Source organism: Rhinatrema bivittatum, chromosome 5 (genome assembly GCF_901001135.1).
Source record: "Rhinatrema bivittatum chromosome 5, aRhiBiv1.1, whole genome shotgun sequence".
Classification (NCBI taxonomy): domain Eukaryota; kingdom Metazoa; phylum Chordata; class Amphibia; order Gymnophiona; family Rhinatrematidae; genus Rhinatrema; species Rhinatrema bivittatum.
This window is the reverse complement of record NC_042619.1, coordinates 22,437,120-22,455,961: the sequence shown is the minus strand read 5'-3', so window position 1 is coordinate 22,455,961 and position 18,842 is coordinate 22,437,120. Positions and strand designations below refer to the sequence as shown.

At 51.9% G+C, this 18,842-nt stretch overlaps 1 protein-coding gene across 3 annotated transcripts in view; it reads right to left on the bottom strand.

The window, feature by feature from the left end:
* The window catches only part of ARHGEF17 (Rho guanine nucleotide exchange factor 17), a 398,121-nt gene that overhangs the window by 60,411 nt on the left and 318,868 nt on the right, over positions 1-18,842 (bottom strand). For all 3 annotated transcript variants that reach the window (XM_029602126.1, XM_029602128.1, XM_029602129.1), the window contains exons 10-12: positions 17,274-17,392; positions 11,887-12,100; positions 4,880-4,953 (exon numbers count right to left, since the gene is read on the bottom strand). In XM_029602126.1, the coding sequence (XP_029457986.1) occupies positions 4,880-4,953; positions 11,887-12,100; positions 17,274-17,392 (407 nt within the window). The remainder of the gene's footprint in view (positions 1-4,879; positions 4,954-11,886; positions 12,101-17,273; positions 17,393-18,842) is intronic.

The window sequence follows — 18,842 nt, the reverse complement described above, 5'->3', positions numbered from 1 at the left end:
AAAGACGTGGACTGTTTTCTAGCCCTCAACAACGTAGTGATCACTGCCTCGGAGTACCCCTTGGACCTCAGACGCGCCCTCTCAAAAGCCAAACCGCGAGACAAAAGTGATCCGCGTCCTCCAAACAAACGGGTCCCTGCCGCAGAATGGTCGCGTTGCCCCGCAAACGGAGCGGAGATTCCACCGCCAACCGCAGTAGATCCGCGAACCACAGCCGCCGTGGCCACTCCGGCGCCACCAAGATCACCTCCGCCGGATGTAGCTCGATCCGTCGGAGCACCTTGCCTATCAGAGGCCACGGGGGAAACACGTAGAGCAGTACGTCCGTGGCCCAAGGAAGCACGAGTGCATCGACCCCTTCCGCGCCCCGCTCCCTCCGACGGCTGAAGAACCTCGGAGCCTTTGCGTTGTGCGCGGTGGCCATCAGATCCAGACGTGGCTGACCCCATCTGGCACAGATGAGACGATATGCTACCTCCGGGAGCTCCCACTCCCCTGGATCCAGCCGGTGCCGGCTGAGGAAGTCCGCTTGTACGTTGTCGACGCCGGCGATGTGTGACGCCGCAATGCTGCTGAGGTGCCGTTCCGCCCAGTACATCAACTGAGACGCTTCCTCCGCCACTTGCTGACTCCTTGTCCCGCCTTGACGGTTGATATAGGCTACTGTGGTGGCGTTGTCCGACAGGACTCGTACCGCCCGGCCCCGTATCCATGGCAGAAAAGCTTGCAACGCCAGCGCCACCGCCCTGGTCTCCAACCGATTGATGGGCCACTGCGATTGCTGGGCTGACCAGAGACCCTGCACCGAGCGCCCCCCACAGACCGCTCCCCAACCCGAGAGACTGGCATCCGTCGTGACCACCGTCCAGCTGGGCAGGATCAGAGAAACGCCGCACGTCAGATGGTTGGGGCAGAGCCACCACTGCAGGCTGGCCCTGGCGCGGTCCGTGAGAGGCAGCGGGCGCAGGAACTCCTCCGAGACCGGCCGCCAGCGGGAAAGTAACGCTGATTGTAACGGTCGCAGATGAGCAAAAGCCCAGGGCACCAAGGCGAGTGTCGACGCCATGGAACCCAAGACCATCAGGTAATCGCGAACCAAGGGGCAGCGTAGGGCTATCAAACGCCTCACCTGTCCCTGAAGCTTGAGGACCCTGTCCTGAGTCAGGGATACCGTGGCCTCCTTGGTGTCGAACAAGGCCCCCAGATATTCCAACCTCTGGGTGGGCTGAAGGTGACTCTTGGCTAGATTGACCACCCAACCAAGCGACCACAGGAGCTGCAGAACCCTGGCCACCGCTTGTCGGCACTCCATTTCGGATTTGGCCCGAATGAGCCAATCGTCCAGGTAAGGGTGAACGAAGAGCCCTTCCCATCGGAGCTGAGCAGCCACCACCACCATAACCTTGGTGAAGGTGCGTGGAGCCGTGGCTAGACCGAAGGGAAGAGCCCTGAACTGGAAATGCTTGCCCAGGATGCAAAATCGCAAATACTGATGGTAGGCTGGCTGGATCCCTATGTGGAGATACGCCTCCGTCAGATCCAGGGACGCTAGGAACTCGCCTGGGCGAACGGCAGCCACTACCGAGCGAATGGTTTCCATCTTGAACCGGGGAACACGGAGGCACCGGTTTACTCCCTTTAGATCAAGGATCGGACGATACGCTCCGTCCTTCTTTGGAACCACAAAATAAATGGAGTACCTTCCCATGCCCCGTTGCGTCAGCGGAACGGTAGTGATGGCGCCTAGAGCCTCCAGGCGTTGGAGGGTTGCCCGTAAGGCGGCTCTCTTGGCTACGGCCTTGCAGGGGGAGACGAGAAACTTGTCCCAGGGTAGACGTGCAAATTCTAACGCGTAACCGTGTCTTATCACGTCTAACACCCACTGGTCCGAAGTGATTTTGGTCCATTCCTCGTAAAAACGCTCGAGGCGCGCTCCCACCAGTGGAACGGCCTCTTGAGCCCTCGCCGAGAAACGAACCAATCGCGTATCATTGGGCCGACTTGGCCCCGGATCCCGTCGAGGATCCCCCTGACCTGTTGAATCTCTTCCCCCGAAAGGACTGAGGCCAAGTCAAAGCCCTGGCAGCGCCTCCTCGGAAGGATTGGCCCGCCCCCGCTGACCTCTGCGGCCTCTGGCGACTGTTGTTTCGGAAACGGTTCCGCGCAGAGAAATTGGGTCTAGGACGTGGCCTGTCCTCCGGTAGCTTAAAAGCCTTGTTCTCACTCAGGAACTGCATGATATCATCCAGCTGCTTCCCAAACAGCAACTTCCCCTTAAAAGGCAAGGCGCCGAGATGAGCCTTGGACTTCCCGTCCGCCGCCCAGTTTCGGAGCCAGAGAAGACGGCGCACTGAAACCGCAGACACCATGGCCCGGGCCGAGGTGCGCAGCAAATCGTGCATGGCATCAGCGCTGTAAGCGATTACTGCCTCCAGAAGGTCCGCCTGAGCAGCCTCCCCTTCTGAGAGACCCGCATTCGCTTGTAAGGTCTGGGCCCAGCGGAGCCCAGCCCGCAACGCAAAATTGCTGCAAATAGCTGCCCTGGCTCCCAGGGCTGACACCTCGAAAACTTTCTTGAGCTGCACCTCCAGCTTCCGATCCTGGACATCCCGCAGCGCCGTAGCGCCTGTGACGGGAATGGTCGACCTTTTGGTGACCGCCGACACAGCGGCATCCACGCGAGGGAGCCGCAGGAGCTCCAAAGCATCCTCCGGCAGAGGATACAGCTTATCCATGGCCTTACTTACCTTGAGGCCCAGCTCCGGGGTGTCCCATTCTCGGAAAAGAATGTCGGACGCAGAAAAATGGAAAGGGAACGCCACCGTAGGACCCGCGAGTCCTAGGAGTACCGGATCCATCTTAGGCCCTTGACGGGTTTCCACCGGCGGGGCCTCCACTCCAATTTCGTCGAGAATCGCTGGAATGAGAGGGGAAAGCTCCTCCCTCTTAAACAGGCGGACGACCTTGGGGTCGTCACCATCTCCCGTCTGCGCGCCCTTGCCTGCGCCTGACTGCGCTGGACCCAGCTCATCGGGCCCCTCAGGCCCTCCAGGCGCCCCCGAGATAGACCGTTCCTCCTCCGAGGAAGTGGATTCTGAATCCGCGTCCTGGGGCACGCCGCGCGCCAGCCGCTTGTCCGTCGGGGGCACCGACATGTCTCTAGGGCGGGCCGACCTCTTCCGGGAGCGAGACCGTCCATCTGCATCTCCTGGCACCTTCCCGTGCCTGCGCCGCTCCCTCTGATACTTCGCCAACTTTTTTAATAAAAAATTAAAATCCTCCGAAAAGGACTCCTCCGAGTCCGAGTGCCCCTCCCCCGAACCCCAGTCAGCCGCATCGGAGGCACCCCGAGGCGCCCCCGACGCGGCCCGAGGCTGGGGAGAGAGCGGAGGGGGCTGGGAGCCATGTTCCATGGCTCTCCTGGTCGCCTCGTGGACGGTCGACAAAATGGCCGCCGCTCCCGCGCTAAGCGGGAACGGATCCGGCCCCCCCTCCTGGACCGAAACAACGCGCGGCGGCGAACGAGACGCCCGGGTCCGACCCCCCCGATCGCCCCCGGACGGTCCCTCGCCTCCGGCGAGGCAACTAGAGCACATGCCGTCCCTCGAGACTCGCGTGCGCACGGAACCGCACGCGCGGCAGGCGGCCCCGACGGGCATTCCGGCCGAGAACTAAATCCACGAAAACGCCGCCGCCCTAAGGAACAAAACGCCCCCCCCCCCGAACGAAACCGTCGCGCGGGAGAGCGAGAGAGAGAAAGAGAGCCGGCGCAAAAATAAAAGAAACTTTTTTTTTTTTTTTTTTTACTTCGATCGCTGACCAGGGTGCTGAAGGCCTCCGGGCTCCACTGGGGGTGAGCCGTTAAGTGCCGGGCCCCGCTGATTTTATGCGGCACGAACCGTTTCCTGCAGACAACAGCACAGGAATAGGATCCCGCTGAAAGACAGCGCGTTTGGGAGTCGTTGCTATTGGTACCTGGCGGGCCAGCTTCGGGGACCCCCGGGACCGCAGGGGCATGGCTCCCGGTCCCGGACAATAATCACAATGGCGGGACCGGGCGCGCGCGCCTGTGGAGGGTGGAGAGCGGGTGGGTGGAGGATATGGAACAGTTGTGAATGCCCTGGTTCTGAATCAGCTGGAAGTAAAAAAAGCACAGGAGACAAAACTGCCAGGAGCAAAGCAAAAAAAAAAAAAGTCATTTTGTCTACTTTCAGATAATCTGGCTCCCCCAAGGAAGCTTTATTGCTCAGGTGCTGTCTTTCACAGGAGAAATAAGCAGTGGGTCCCAGACATTAACGCGGCCGAAGACCCAGCTCTTCCTGTGGACTGGGGTAACAGCTCCTGAGCAATGGCCCTGTCAGGAACCCTACCGAGGGGAACCAGATAAAAGCGAGGGCTTTAGGGCCAGGAGAGAGATATTCTCTCTTCAGATTTCACCTATAACCCCCCCTGGGAACTGACAAGCACTGTAGCAGCAATTTACGGCTCTGGACAAGAAGCGTTACGGATCAAACGAATACCCGGCTAAGCTTTGAGTTGGAAGAGGTTCCCCCTGTCCCTCCTCAGACCACAGTTTTCCATATTTTTCAAAACATCCAAGTTGTGCCCGGATAAGCTCATCCTTCAGATAAGCTCTGCTGGCAGCAGAGAAGAGCGGCCCCCCCCCGCCCGTGACCCAGCGCCCAGCTCGCTTCCGAAAACAGCCCCTGCGCTGGAAGGGCTCCGGCCGCCGGTCGGATTTCCTGAAAACGTAGCCAAAAGCGGGGGGGGGGGGGGGGGGGAACTCCTTCCCACGTTCGGAACGCGGCGCCCGGTGCTCTGGCGCGTGCCGAGTCCCGCCACGGAAGCCCAGGCCCTGCGGGGGCTGGGGACTCCCTACCTGCATGCCGCTCCTGGTCTTCATGATGGGGATCGCCTTCAGAAACTCGGGGTCCAGGCGGTTTTTGCTGGAAGCTAAAAAAAAAAAAAAAAAACACAAGACAAAAAACGAGGAATCAACCGGAGCCCAACCAGAGCTCTGAAACGAAAACCTTTGCGGAGGAGCTGGGTCCTGATTTTCGAGCCCAGTCCCCCCCTTCCAGCAGCATGCGTCAAAGTCGGCTGAGTTTCCCTTCACTCCCTAACCCAGAACCTCCATTTCCTTTCAATTTTATTCTCCGTGTTCCTGCAGTGCGCAGTTCTATCAGTCATACAGGAGCAAACTACAAAGTTTGCTGGTGCGTGATCTGTGCAGACCATGGAGGACTCCCGAGTCCAGATTCTGCCTGTCAGGCTAACATACACGCACAGACTCATTGGCCTGCAAGCTCAGCAACCTGGTGTAACTCGGTCAGTACAAAAAAAAAAAGGCCTCAAAAAGCAGAATGTGGGCGAGAGAAAAGGAGGCTGATATCCAGCCCTAAACACCGACACACCTCTGGGACCAGAACGACTCCCAACCAGAAGCATAGGAACACAGATAAGGAAGGCAAGGCCTACCGGATCTGCCTGATTCGCTTCCGTTTCCTATGCCACAGACTCCAGCTCGGCTCTGGCTTTCTCTTCCCTTCTTCCCAACTAAGGATCCTCTATGCTTAGCCGAGTGTTTTTTTTTCAATCCTGTTACTGTTTTGGTCTCTACCGCCTCCACCGGGAGAATATTCCATGCATTTACTACCACCTGAAAATTCTTCCTTCTTTCAGCCTTGCGGTCATCTCCGAAGAACGGACCCACAAAATCTCAAAAGTTTACGTATTCCAACATATTTTTATTATTATTATTTTTGTTATGTTGGTCCAATGTAAGGGAGCCCTACTAAGGAATGCGCTCTCGTAACTAGGTCAAGGAAGTGTAACGCAGAGGAACAAAATACACACAAGAGATCTGAAAGAGCCAAATAATGAAATTGCAGATTTATTACTCGAGATCACTAACTTCTCATCCAAATCAGCCAAGGCACCTGAAGATTGGAAAGTGAGCACTTTAATGTCCATTTTAAAAAAGGCTTCAAGGGTGATCCGAGAAACTGCAGATGGGTGAGCTTGACGTCGGTACTGGGCAAAATGGTAAAAACTATTCTGAAGAACAAAATTACTGGCTATCTGGCTAGATAGAGATTAATGGGGCATAGCCAACATGGATTTTACAAAGGGAAGTCTTGCTTTACAAATCTGTTACTTTTTTTTTTGAAAGGCTTAATAAACACGTGGACAAGGGGTGATTCGGTTGATCCTGACTCCGTCTCCATCTGCTGGCAGGGGAGCACGTAACCCATTGGTCCTGAGTCCATCTGGCTACACGCTAGGAAATGCCTCATCAGAGGCTCATCAGGAAATTAAAGAGTCATGGGCGAGGAGGCAATCACCAATCCTAGTGTGGATTGGCAATTCACTAAAAGAAGAGGAACAGAGAGTAGGACTCAAAGGAGAAAGGTAAACAGTGGAGTGCCCCAGGGATCTGTACTGGGACCGGTGCTTTCTAATATATTCAATAAATGGCCCGGAAAAGGGAGTGATGAGTACGGTTTGCAGAGGACACAAAATTATTAAACATAGTTCAATCACAAACCGATTGTGAGGAATTGTAAGAGAATCTTGTAAGATTGGGGAGTTGGGCATCTAAATGGCAGATGAAATTTAACGTGGACAAGTGCAAAGTGATGCACATAGGGAAAAATAATCCTGACCATAGTTACACGCTGCTGGGTTCCCTATTAGGCGACACTAACCAGGAAAAGGATCCTGGGGTCACTGTGGACAATGCTTTGAAATCCTCGGCTCGGTGTGGAACGGTAGTCAAAAAAAGCAAATAAAATGTTAGCTATTGTAAGGAGAGGAATGGAAAATAAAACAGAAGCTATCCTAATGCCTCTAGGTTGATCCATCGTGCGATTGTACCTTGAGTATTGTGTGCAGTTCTGGTCACCACATCTCAAAACAGACAGCAGAATTAGAAAAGGTACAGAGAAGGGCAACCAAAATGCTTCCCCGTCCAGGAAAGATTAAAGAGATTAGGGCTCCTCAGCCTGGAGAAGAGACAACTGAGAGGGGATTATGATAGAGGTCTATAAAATCATGAGTGGGGTGGAACAGGTAAATAGGAAATATTTATTTATCTTTTTCAATAGTACTAAGACCAGGGGACGCTGCATGAAGCCAATAGTTAGCACTTTTAAAATAAATCAGAGAAATTATTTTTTTCAATCAACGTACAATTAAACTGTGGAATTTATTGCCAGAGGATGTGGCGAAAGCAGGAGCATAGCTGGCTTTAAAAATGTGTTTACATAAGTTCTTGGAGGAAAAGACCATAAACCACTATTGGCCATACAGACTTAGGGAAGCCACTGCTTATCCCGGTTATGAGCAAGAAGGATTGGACCGATTCTTTGAAATCTGATGGGTTGTTGTGACCAGGACTGGCTACTGAATAGGATGCTGGCCTCAATGGACCTTGGTCTGTCCTGGTCTGGCACAACTTATGTTCTTATGAATGGACCGTGTTTGCCACAACGCCCCCACTGGAGGCTGCTGTAATGGCTTATTCCTGATTGCACAGATGTAAGTGATCCCCTAATGTCTGTGTGGATTTTTTTTATTGTGCATTTGAGAGTTTCCTTAAGTAAAGCCCTAGCTGAGGAGTCTTAAAAAAATAAAGCGATTAATTTCCAACCCTCACCCAGTGGTTGATAAATTAACTCTAATTATATGTTTTACTACGGGAGTTCCTTTGCTAGCCGTTATGAATTTTAGGTACAGAGGGATATAAAAGTTTTAAATAAATAAATAAATAAATAAATAAGGGAGAGATACAAGATGGCGGCTTGCTGAGAGGTCACGGTTTGAGTCCCTCCTTGGTTGGCTCTTTTTTCTTGTTTATCAACGCCTCACCCTAAATGAAAGGGTCAGATTCGGGGTAGTTCCCCAGCCCTCCCCCCCCCCATTAGACCCGCCTCAACCAAAGATTGGCAGTTCTCTTACCACAGCATCTGTAAAAACTCCGGGTGCCGGTTCCTTGGCGGTGAATATCGGGGAGCGAGCCATGATGCCGCCGGACGTGGAGACATCGCTTAGCCCCAAAGCTCCCTAGTACTCCCTTTCCTCCTACCCGGGTTACCAACACGGAAGACGTTTTGCGGTCCTCTTGTCCAGGTAAATTGCTGGGTGTTGCCAAATCTGGGGGAACCTCTCTCTCCGGCTGTTGCGAGACCCTTGATCCGGGAGACTGTGCAGGGAGCCTTGCTGCCGCTAAGCAATCTGCCTGCTCTGGCGGGCGAGGACAGTTTGGCGAGACCCCGACACGCGTGAAATCCAGAGAGGTGACTGTAATCAGTGCCGCGGCTGAAGAGTCACAGGAGAGAGCCAACGCTAAAATAATTTACCAAACAGTTTTGAACAAACCGCAAGTAGTCACCCTCGAAACCGTTTGGACTGCTATTGTTTTTTGGAGAAGTCTTGTCTCTTCTCTAGTTGATATCTCTTCGGATATGCTTCAGAGAACTCAAAATCTAGAGATCATTGTGGCCTCTCATGCTAAGAAATTTGAGGGCTTTGAAATTACTTCAATGCAGAAAATCGAAAATAGTTTGGTTCAAGGGGAAACTATCCACGCAAAGAAAATGGAAAACTTGGAAAATGCCATGAGATATTTAAATCTCAGACTTGTACATTTTCCCATGGTCTCTGTTTCTACTCCAATTGATTTATTCAAAAAATACATTGTGGAAAATTTAAATATTTCCCCTGAAGCTAAGCCACCGATTGCTAAGGTTTTCTTTCTTCCTTTGGAAACGAGAGGAAATATGGTGCCTGATCAAGAAAATCCCTTGGACTTGACGCAGTTCCTTGAAAACTCAGCAGAATTGCAAGGGAACTCTTTTGATCTCATTTGCTTTTCCCCCAAGACCGGGATTCTTTCCTAAGATCATTTTTTCGCCACCGACTATCATTGTTTTTTTGGCCAACAGATCCTGATATAACTCGTATGTCTCAAGAACGAAGGCGAACATTTTTGTCTATGCGCCAAGAAGCTCTGGCCACAGCAGCACAATTTCTTTTGCGCTATCCATGCAAATGTCTGGTGAAATTTTCCTCTAGGAAATACAGATTTCTTGAGCCCTTTCAGTTAAGACACTTTTTGGCCTCTCAAGCAGGTAATGGCGAATGTAGATCCTGATATTAATGTAGGAGTTTCCTTTTTTTGGATGTTTTCCTCTCAGATTTCCACTTTTTAATTATTTCTTTTTGTCTCGCTCCTTTCTCTTGTTTTCCCTTCCCAATACCTAAGAGGCACATATTTTCCTCTTTTATTTCTTTTCCTTCTTTTTCTTTTACATTATCTCTCATGTTTATTTTACAAGTATTTTCTTGTGTTGCCAATCTTAAATTCATTAAAAATAAAGTAAAATGAATAAATAAGAGATCTTTTTTTGTGGCAGTTTATTTTTTGAGTAGGGCTTTGTTTGGGATGAAGGTTTATTCACCCGTCATGCCCAGAGAGAGGAGTGAAGATTATTTTCTTGGCCATCTGGGTACGCCTTGGTGCAAGGGATTCGGACTGCCAATCTGGCAAACTGGTTACGTGCCGGGTGCCAGACCCAGGAGGAGAGAGCTCAGCTACCATCCTGGTGCTCGCAAAAGGCTAAGGAGGTGCCTACAAAGTGCTCGAGAGAGGGAGAGGAGAAAACCTGGAGAATTCAAGAGCAAGACTGGATCCCAGATATTTTGAGGGGAGGTCCTGAAGGGCAGAGATAAGCAGCCCAGTTAGCCATCCAGGCATAAAGAAGGGTCTCGGGGGTAGATCAAGGGATTTCAAATTCATAGATATATTACTTGTGAGTTGGCATGAGGATGTCCATATTCAGCCACCGCATGGCTATGCTAGTTAGCCAGTTATACATAATTAGTTACCTAGCTGGAATTTAGCTGGATACAGGCTGAATATAGACAGGTAAGCCATTTAGACTGATAACTATTATATTATCCATCGAAATGGTGTTTGAATATGGACCTCAAGGATGTTAGTAATGAAGAGTTTGGTATCAAGTGCAATACTGTGCATGTTAAATAAAAACTGCCTCAATAAAGTTTATGTTGGAACATCAGCATGGTATCCATGCTTGTTTATTTGCACTTAGAAGATAAGGAGAATAAAATGCCCAGGGCCTTGGAGGATTCTCCTCCTGCCCCACAGAAAATCCAACTTGGGTCATGGAAAAAAGAGTGGAGGCGTGGCCTAGTGGTTACAGCAGCGGGCTATGAACCAGGGAGAGCGGGGTTCAGATCCCACTGCCACTCCTTGTGACCTGGGGCATGTTGCCTCTGGTACAAGTGTGAGCTCCAGGCAGTGACTGGAGAGGAATTTCTTAAGCATAGACCTTCATTTTTATCTTTCACCAAGAGCCCAAGAATATTGCCAAGTGTTAGGTGGAGGGGGGACCGCTTGATGGGACGGGAGAATACTGGCAGAGGATGGCAAAGCCACAGCAAGCACAAGGCAGGGAAGGGCAAACGAAGAGGAGAAACCCGGGCCTACAGGGCTACCCAAAACGTTGTGTTTGCTCTGAGATACCAAAGGCACAGGAGCCCCATTGTGCAAATTCTGGTAAGAAAAATGTGAAGATCCCTTGAAACGTTCATGGAGCTTCCTCGGCACAGGAGCCCCATTGTGCAAATTCTGGTAGGAAAAATGTGAAGATCCCTTGAAACGTTCATGGAGCTTCCTTCTGCAACTCGGAAACCACCTCATTCTAGGAGGAAGAAGTCCACACTGGCCTGGAATCCAACATGCGAAGGTTCATGCCAAACAGCGCAATTCCCCAGAAGTCCTCACAGATCTTTAATCTCCCCACTTCTCACAGAACCTCTTCAAAAGGGCTTTCCTTAAGGGCTGCAATAGCGTTGCTTTAGCTCTTCCCAGCTGGGAGTCTAAATCTCCATGATATTTTATTCGCCTTCACTGTACATCGCCACCTCCAGGCTCACCTCCTGTTCCGAGGCCTGCTGTGGAGAAGGCTGCCGAGTCAGGATTTTATGGCATCATTGGCGGTATTCAACCGCTACGTCTGTCGCAGACTCTACTATCCAGCTCCCAGGGGTCGGCCCGCTACACTGACGCTGGCATTTCCCTCAGTCAGCTGCGTGATGGTGAGGCCCAGCATGCCGTAACCGAGTTCCCATGGTGACCGCCAACACCACCCAAGCCAACCCACACCGCGGTGGTGACTGCTGTCCCTTTTTAATCAGACTGCCTGGAGGACCCCCAGCGACCCTAGCCAGCAAAGGCTCGCCTCGGTTACCACGCCCCTGCCACGTACAAAAATATTCAGAACCGCGAAGGTGCAGCGAGATGGGCACAAGAATCTGACCAAGCACGTAGGCTGCGAAGCGGCTCAAGTCAGAACCACTGCAGGAAAAACAGGAACACACAGAAAAATGCAGGAGAATTCCAGACAAGCCTGGGAATTTCAGGTTTCAGAACTGTTTAGGGCCTGCACTATTTCAGCAGCCTTTCCCATAGCTCTATCTATGCATAATTGCTTTTGTCCTCTATTTATTTATTTATTTGTTTGTTTTGTCTAGCGTTTTGATGATTTTAATGGAATTGCAGTACATCAAGTAAAGAAATAATAATAATGATAATGTCTGTCAGGTACAATCTACAGGAATTAACAGGCAGCGGAGGAGATGCTCCTGATTCTGTCACACAAAACTAGGGCTACCATCTGGCTCCGTGTCATTCAGGTAGGCTTTTACCCCAATGCATCCAAGAAGTTGTGGTCCAAAGGAAATGGAGCTACGAAGTCCACCAATGCAGCAGGGCAAAAAGCGAGACTCGTTCAACCTATCCAGATGACAAGGAGCCAGCTGGGCCCACCTGATCTCTCAACCACCTTGGCTGTTTCTTACCTAATTTTTTCTTCGCCTCCTCGAATGCTTGTTCAAAGCAGTTCCGGGTGTCAGGGTTGGCGAACTCAAAAATAAAAGATTCGGTGCTGTCGGCTTTGGTCGTGGTGAGCTCCACTTTATTGGGAGGGAAGGACATGGTGAAGGACAAGGACTGCTTCTCCGCCAGCTCCCGGTGCACGGCCGCCATCATATCCTTGATGACATCATCAAGGCTCTGCCCCACACACACACACACAAAAAAGAGTATTTTAGACCTTAAAGTGAGCTGGCTTAACAACCTGTAAAACACTTCTGTGTGGATTTGATCTGCACAGCAGACTTAACCCTCCTGATCACGGATCGGTTACATAATTGACTATGGTCCATCAAGCCCATCCCTCTTCCAACTGTTTAACACTCGTCTGCTTCATGATGATCCCACTGAGCACAGTCACTAATGTCTGACAAATGCAGAAATCAGTTTTAAAAAGTGGCCCTCCCTGGATAAAAGAGTCACTGTCGTGGAAAGCAATAAGCCAGGAAGATTCCTTCAGGAGATGACATCCATCACCTTCGGACAACAAGAAGGCGCCATCTTGTGATGTCATCTGAAAAAGACCATCCGGAGTTTTCCCGTCTGCTTTACCGTGCAGTAACCAAGTGCAGAAAGTGAGTAGCTATGCCCTCAGGATCACAGAGAGGTCCATAGTCAAAATATTTCTGCAGGTAAAAATCAGCTGGCCCCTTAAATACATCTCTCCCCTTTCTCCGGGTGGCTTTGCCCGCACATTCTTCTGTGGACGGTCACCTGGATAAAAAGCGGATGGGGGTGGAGGCATGGCGAGGGCAGGCTAACTTATTTAGCCAGATAGTTCCATATTTCGTGCCATCCCGCTTCATCTGTCTCCATAGTAATAGCAGATCCAGAGTTGGCTGGATAACTGTGTCCAGATATTCAGCAGAACACTTATCTGGGGATGTTCTGCTGAATATCTGGATAAAGTTAGCTGGGTAGTTTACCCACTCACCATGTTTTTGAATATGGACCTCTGAGCAGCTACGCATTCGCAACCGAAGGGCTCGGTTTTGCTAAGTGACCGCTATTCCCTCGGGGCTCCTCACTCGGCCCTGCAGCCATAATCGCACTAAGCATGTGGCGAGGGATGTGCAAGCGTCTACAGATCCCGTTCCACCAAACAAACCCCAGCCTCATGCACATTTTTATTGTTTAATTGTGAAAGAATGTTTAATGAGGTTCAATTAATAAAACAACAATGCTACATTTCAGCCAATTAAAGGAAAATTAGTTCTTACCTGTTAATTTTTATTCGTGTAGTACCACGGATCAGTCCAGACCATGGGTTGAGCCTCCTGTCCAGCAGATGGAGACAGACCAAAACTGAAAGGGTATCCTATATGAGGACAGAGCCTACCCTGTAGCCCTTCAGTATAACCATTGTCAAAGCAGAGAAACAAACATCATGGAACAAGCAAGCAACAGAAGAACTCGAGCAATTAACAAGAGAACTCTTGAAACTTTGAACAAGTACAAACAGTAAATGAACTGTGTATGGACGCTCTTGCATGAATGCCCACAACCATCACATAGATGCTTCTGGTGCCTCTTAGTAATGAACACATAGAAAAGAAAAGAATCATGTTTAATACAGCAGTTGAGGAATGGCTTAAGAAGCTTCGAGCGGAAAAAAAAGACAGTAAAGGGAAGGGCGTCTGGACTGATCTGTGGTACTACAGGAACGAAAATTAACAGGTAAGAACTAATTTTCCTTTCCCTGTACATACCCAGATCAATCCAGACCATGGGATGTACCAAAGCTTCCCTAAACAGGGTGGGACATTGACAGCCCCGCTCGAAGTACCTGCCGACCAAAGGAACCAAAAACTGGCGCCTAAACATCAAGGCGGTAATGTCGAGCAAAAGTAGCTGCCCTGCATATCTCCTACGGAGAGACCAACTGACTCTGCGCCCAAGAAGCAGCCTGAGAATGCAAGGAATGAGCCTTAAGGTCCTCCGGGACCGGACGTCCCTGACAGATGGAAGCCAACAAGATCGCCTCCTTCAACCAGCGAGATATCGTAGTCTTGGAGGCCTGCTTGCCCCGGTTGGGGCCACTCCATAAGACAAAAAGATGATCCGACACTTGGAAGTCATTAGCTACCGGAAGATAACTCATGAGCACGCGTTTCACATCCAGACAGCGTAGATCATCCCTGCCAGAGCTTACTATGTCCTCAGGAGAGACCGCGGGGAGCTCCACCGACTGATTGACATGAAAGGCAGACACAACCTTCGGCAAGAATGACGGGACCGTCTTAAGAGAGACCCTGGAGTCCAAGAAACATAAGAAGGGCTCACGGCAAGACAACGCTTGGATCTCAGACACCCGTCTGGCGGAGCAAATAGAGACAAAAACACCATCTGAAGCGTCAGATCTTTGAGGGTAGAACGGCGAAGGAGCTCAAAGGGAGCCTGACAGAGAGCCCGGAGGACCAGATTCAGACTCCACCAGGGACAAGTGGAACGCAACGGCAGCTACAAACGTTCAACCCCCTTGAGAAAACGAACAATATCCGGATGAGACGCAACAGCGTAGCCTTCAAGGCTGCCCAAGAGAGAGAGCCGAGGGCAGACACCTGTACACGGAGCAAGCCGGAGAGGCCACGCTGGAGGAATGAGAGGACTAGCGAGACTGGAGTCGAACGTGCCGTAACACCCGCTTCCTCGCAGACAAGCTCGAAGACCTTGTTGGAGGAGATATTGAAGATGGCTGAGATGAAGAGGACCATCTGACGCGCGATTGACTAGGTCCGTGAACCACGGTCTGCAAGGCCACTCAAGAGCTACGAGAATGACCGGACCTCTGTGAAGCGTTATCAATCTGAGCACGTTCCCTATGAGGTGCCAAGGAGGAAATATGTACAGAAGGACATCGCGTGGCCAAGGAAGGACCAGAGCATCTACCCCTTCCAAACAGTGCTCCCGCCAGCGGCTGAAGAACCTGGGAGCCTTGGTGTTGTTTAGGGTTGCCATCAAGTCCAGGTGCGGAGGACCCCACCTGCTGATGATCAGGGCCTTGGCGCCGGACAACTCCCACTTGCCTGGATCCAGACGCTGACGACTCAAAAGGTCAGCGTGAACATTCTCTTTGCCCGCGATGTGAGAAGCCATGAGGCAGTCCAGGTGTCGCTCTGCCCACGCGAGGAGCTGACTTGCTTCGAGGGCCACCAGGCGACTCCTGGTGCCCCCCTGGGGATTGATATATGCCACAGTGGTAGAGTTGTCCGAGAGCACCCGGACTGCCCGTCGTCGAAGCAGTGGGAGAAACGCCTTGAGTGTCAGACAAACCGCACGAGTCTCCAGGCGGTTGATGTGCCAGCGAGATTGGGTTGGGGACCAGTATCCCTGCTTGGCCTGGGACTGGCAGACCGCTCCTCAACCGGAGAGGCTGGCGTCCATCGTGACTACCATCCCCTGTGGGGTCCAAAGGGACATTCCACGGAAAAGGTGCTCGAGCGAAAGCCACCATTGTAAGTCGCTGATGGTAGAGTTGGGGAGCGGCGTCTGAAACTGTTCTGACACTGGATTCCAGCGGGATAGCAAAACCCTGTGTAAGGGATGCATATGCGCAAAGGCCCAGGGGACCAAATCGATCGAGGAAGCCATGGTCCCCAGGACCTGCAAATAAGGGCTACAGGGTAGGCTCTGTCCTCATATAGGACACCCTTTCAGTTTTGGTCTGCCTCCATCTGCTGGACAGGAGGCTCAACCCATGGTCTGGACTGATCCGGGTATGTACAGGGAACGAACATATCAAAACATGCCATGGACGTCTCCTGGATGCCACAGTAACATCAAACAACAAAGACATTAACAACAAGATACAAGGAAATAAAAAGATAAAAAACCCTTCTTATTAATTCAGGAAACCTTGGTCCAGGCGTGAACCAGAGCAGAAACTCCCGTTTTCTCATGAAAATATTTCAGGGATCGTAGCCAGGCGCCCGCATTACCTGCAGCGCTCGCCGGCACTTACCCTGGGGGAGGGTGCAATCTTCAAAAGGGAGACCACCCAGGTAATTCCCCTCTGGAATTCAGCAAGCACCGAAAGCACAGGGGCTAAAAGCCTCGCGGACCCCCCCCCCCCCCCCCCATGCCCGCGGTTCCCGCGAGCGGCCGAGCAGAAGGAAAACTGCATGCTCACTGTCTGGAAAAAAAAAAGCCGCGTTTACCCGGGCGGGTTCCCGGCCGAGCCATTTCACCCAGGTAAATCGCTGTTTACCCACGTCTCAGCGGCTCCGAGACTTATCCTTTTTCAGTCGGCACCGGTTACATTTGTTCCGCTGCAAAATGACGACAAACAAGTACGTGGCAAGGAGAAGAATAACCTAAGCCGCAGGCGAAGCTCGATGCGGGCACTCTGTGCGGACCCCAAGGAGACGGCGGAGACGGAGCGAGACTTCATATATTCGGCAAGGAATGAAACCTCTGCGGCCCAGCTCCATCCGGCTGGAGTCTGGGGGGAAGAGCTGCGGCCTTGGGCGGAAGCCCCTCTTAATCCGCTTTCCCCCGGACGCCGAGCACGGCGCGAGCTGGCGGGGGAGTGGGGGCTGGCGGCTTAGCTGCGGTCTCGGCCCAGCAAGTTTCCAAGGGAAGCAAGGAGCTGACCCCCGTCAGGGTAAAACGGGTGCCGTCGGGGAGTGACCGCCTGGTGAAGCCTCACGGGGGGGGGGGGCGGTGCTTTTGTCTTTCATTTAGAAGCGAACGCGCCGGAAGTCGGGTTTCGATACCACGTGCGGGTTCCCGCGAAATCTCCAAAAACTAACACTTCGGGAGAAGGACATTAGGGAAAGAGAAGTCGCGCGGCTGAAGTCTGGACGGACTGCAGTGGAGAGAGATGGCTCGTGGGGAGGCCTGCGAGGAGCAGCTTCTAACTGTCTGAGCGGGAGGCGATGAGTGAGAGGAAAGGGCTCCGGTACTGGGTTCAGAAAGGAAGGGACAGATTTTGGTGACGGTACAGAGCAAGAAACAAACACAATTTAGCAGCATTCTGGATGCGAGGGGAGAGGGAGAAGTCAAACACGACCCCAAGTTACGGGCTCAGGGGACTGGGGAGGATGACAGCGCTATCCACCCAAGGAGAGAAAGTGGGAAGAGGGGTAGTGGATTTGCGGGTTGGGGGGGGGGAAGATAAGGAGCCCTGTCTTGGCCATGGCGGTGGGACATCCAGGCAGCAGTGATAGACAAGCAGGCCTGAGATCTGGACCTGGGCTCCCGAGGCATCAGCTGGTTAAGGGCAGCTGCTGTACGTCTGGGAGAAGATCCCACAGCAGTGCTACAAGTACAGGGCAAAGCAGCTGCAGCTACTGAACAGGAAGGCGGGCCTCACCTGATGGGGGAAGCTGAGGGTCTCGGAGAGCTTGCTGATCTGCCCCACGGTGCTCAGGTCTTCGTCCAAGCGGCAAATCACTTTCTGGATGCTCTCTCGATTCTGGGCCTGGGAGGCTCCTGGGAATATTGAAAGAAAACCAGAGAGGGTCAAGTCAGGGCCACAGCACCGTGGAGGGTGGGACGGGAGGAGCCACACCGCCCCTCAGGGCACGTCCGACGGGGCTCACGCGGTGTAGTGGGCCGTCCTGATCTCTGCGTGCACTTAAAATTCCTACGTTATGGAAGTCCAAGAACCCAAGTCTGGAAGTCTTCTTGAGATCTTAGAAGTCAAAACAATAGCAAAAAACCCCCCACATACCTCTGATATTAGGGGGAAGATTTAAACTGGGTTTCAAATCCTAATATGGCTAGTGGCAGGCTGGATAGAAATAAGGACTTCCAGACCTACTGTATCTAAAAATGAGGAGATTGCACTCATGCACCTGCCATCACATCCCACACAGATTATGTTTTGATTTCCGATGCCCTACTTGCCAAAGCATGGGATGCGAGACTTGGTCCCTTGGTAATTTCTGACCACGCCCCACTGTGGTTGGATTTAGATTTAAGTGAGCGCTCACACACATTTAGAGTCTGATGTTTCCCCTTCTATCTCAATCCTAATGTCGCTTTTAAAGAGAAACTTAATTAAGAAATGGGAAGATTATGTAACCTTTAGGCCAGTGGTCCCCAACCCTGACCTGAGGGCTCACCAGCCAGTCGGGTTTTCAGGATATCCACAATGAATATGCGTGAATATTCAACTTTTCTCTCATGCATATTCATTGTGGATATCCTGAAAACCCGACTGGCTGATGGGCCCCCAGGACAGGGTTTAGGGGACTATTCTGACACTGCCCGTGAGCCTGCAAGCCCCTCAGATGATCCCTTTGAAAATTCGGACCAGTGGGGGAGGGGGGGGGGAATGTGGGTACTTTAATGCGGGTACTTTGCATAGTACCCACGTGAAAGTGCAGGTGCGGATTTGGCCACAAAATCCCCGGGCATGCTTTTCTTTCCCCGACCTCAACCCGCCACCCTTGCTTCCTTCCAGGTGGAAGTATGCGCCTAGTTAATAATGCTCGTGCTTATCCCTGCAGGGAGGGGCTCGTTTTTTTAAAGGGCCTTTTCACACTGATAAACCCATAAATACCCTCCTCATCAGGGATATGAACGGGATCCAGTCGAGTATTGGGATGATGCAAAATCTGTCTGTTAAGATTTGCGGCCTGCGGGTAGGCCCTGCGAGCCACGGCACTCACCCTTGAAGCCAGCAATCTTGGCGCGACTGGAAGCTGCCAGAGCCAGCCTCCCATGCTGCCTTGCCTCTCCTGTTGGCCCTGGTGCAGCCCGACCTCAGAGTGGCAGGAGCGCCACTGGAACCAGCATCCCATGTCGCTATGCTGCTGTGACCCGGCGTTGCCATAGGCGCGCACAAGCGAATGTGCAGACATCTCTTGGACTATTGAGGCCAAGGTCCCGCAGAAGTTCCTCGCCTCAGCAGCAGGTCTCCTGCTTTGCAGTACGT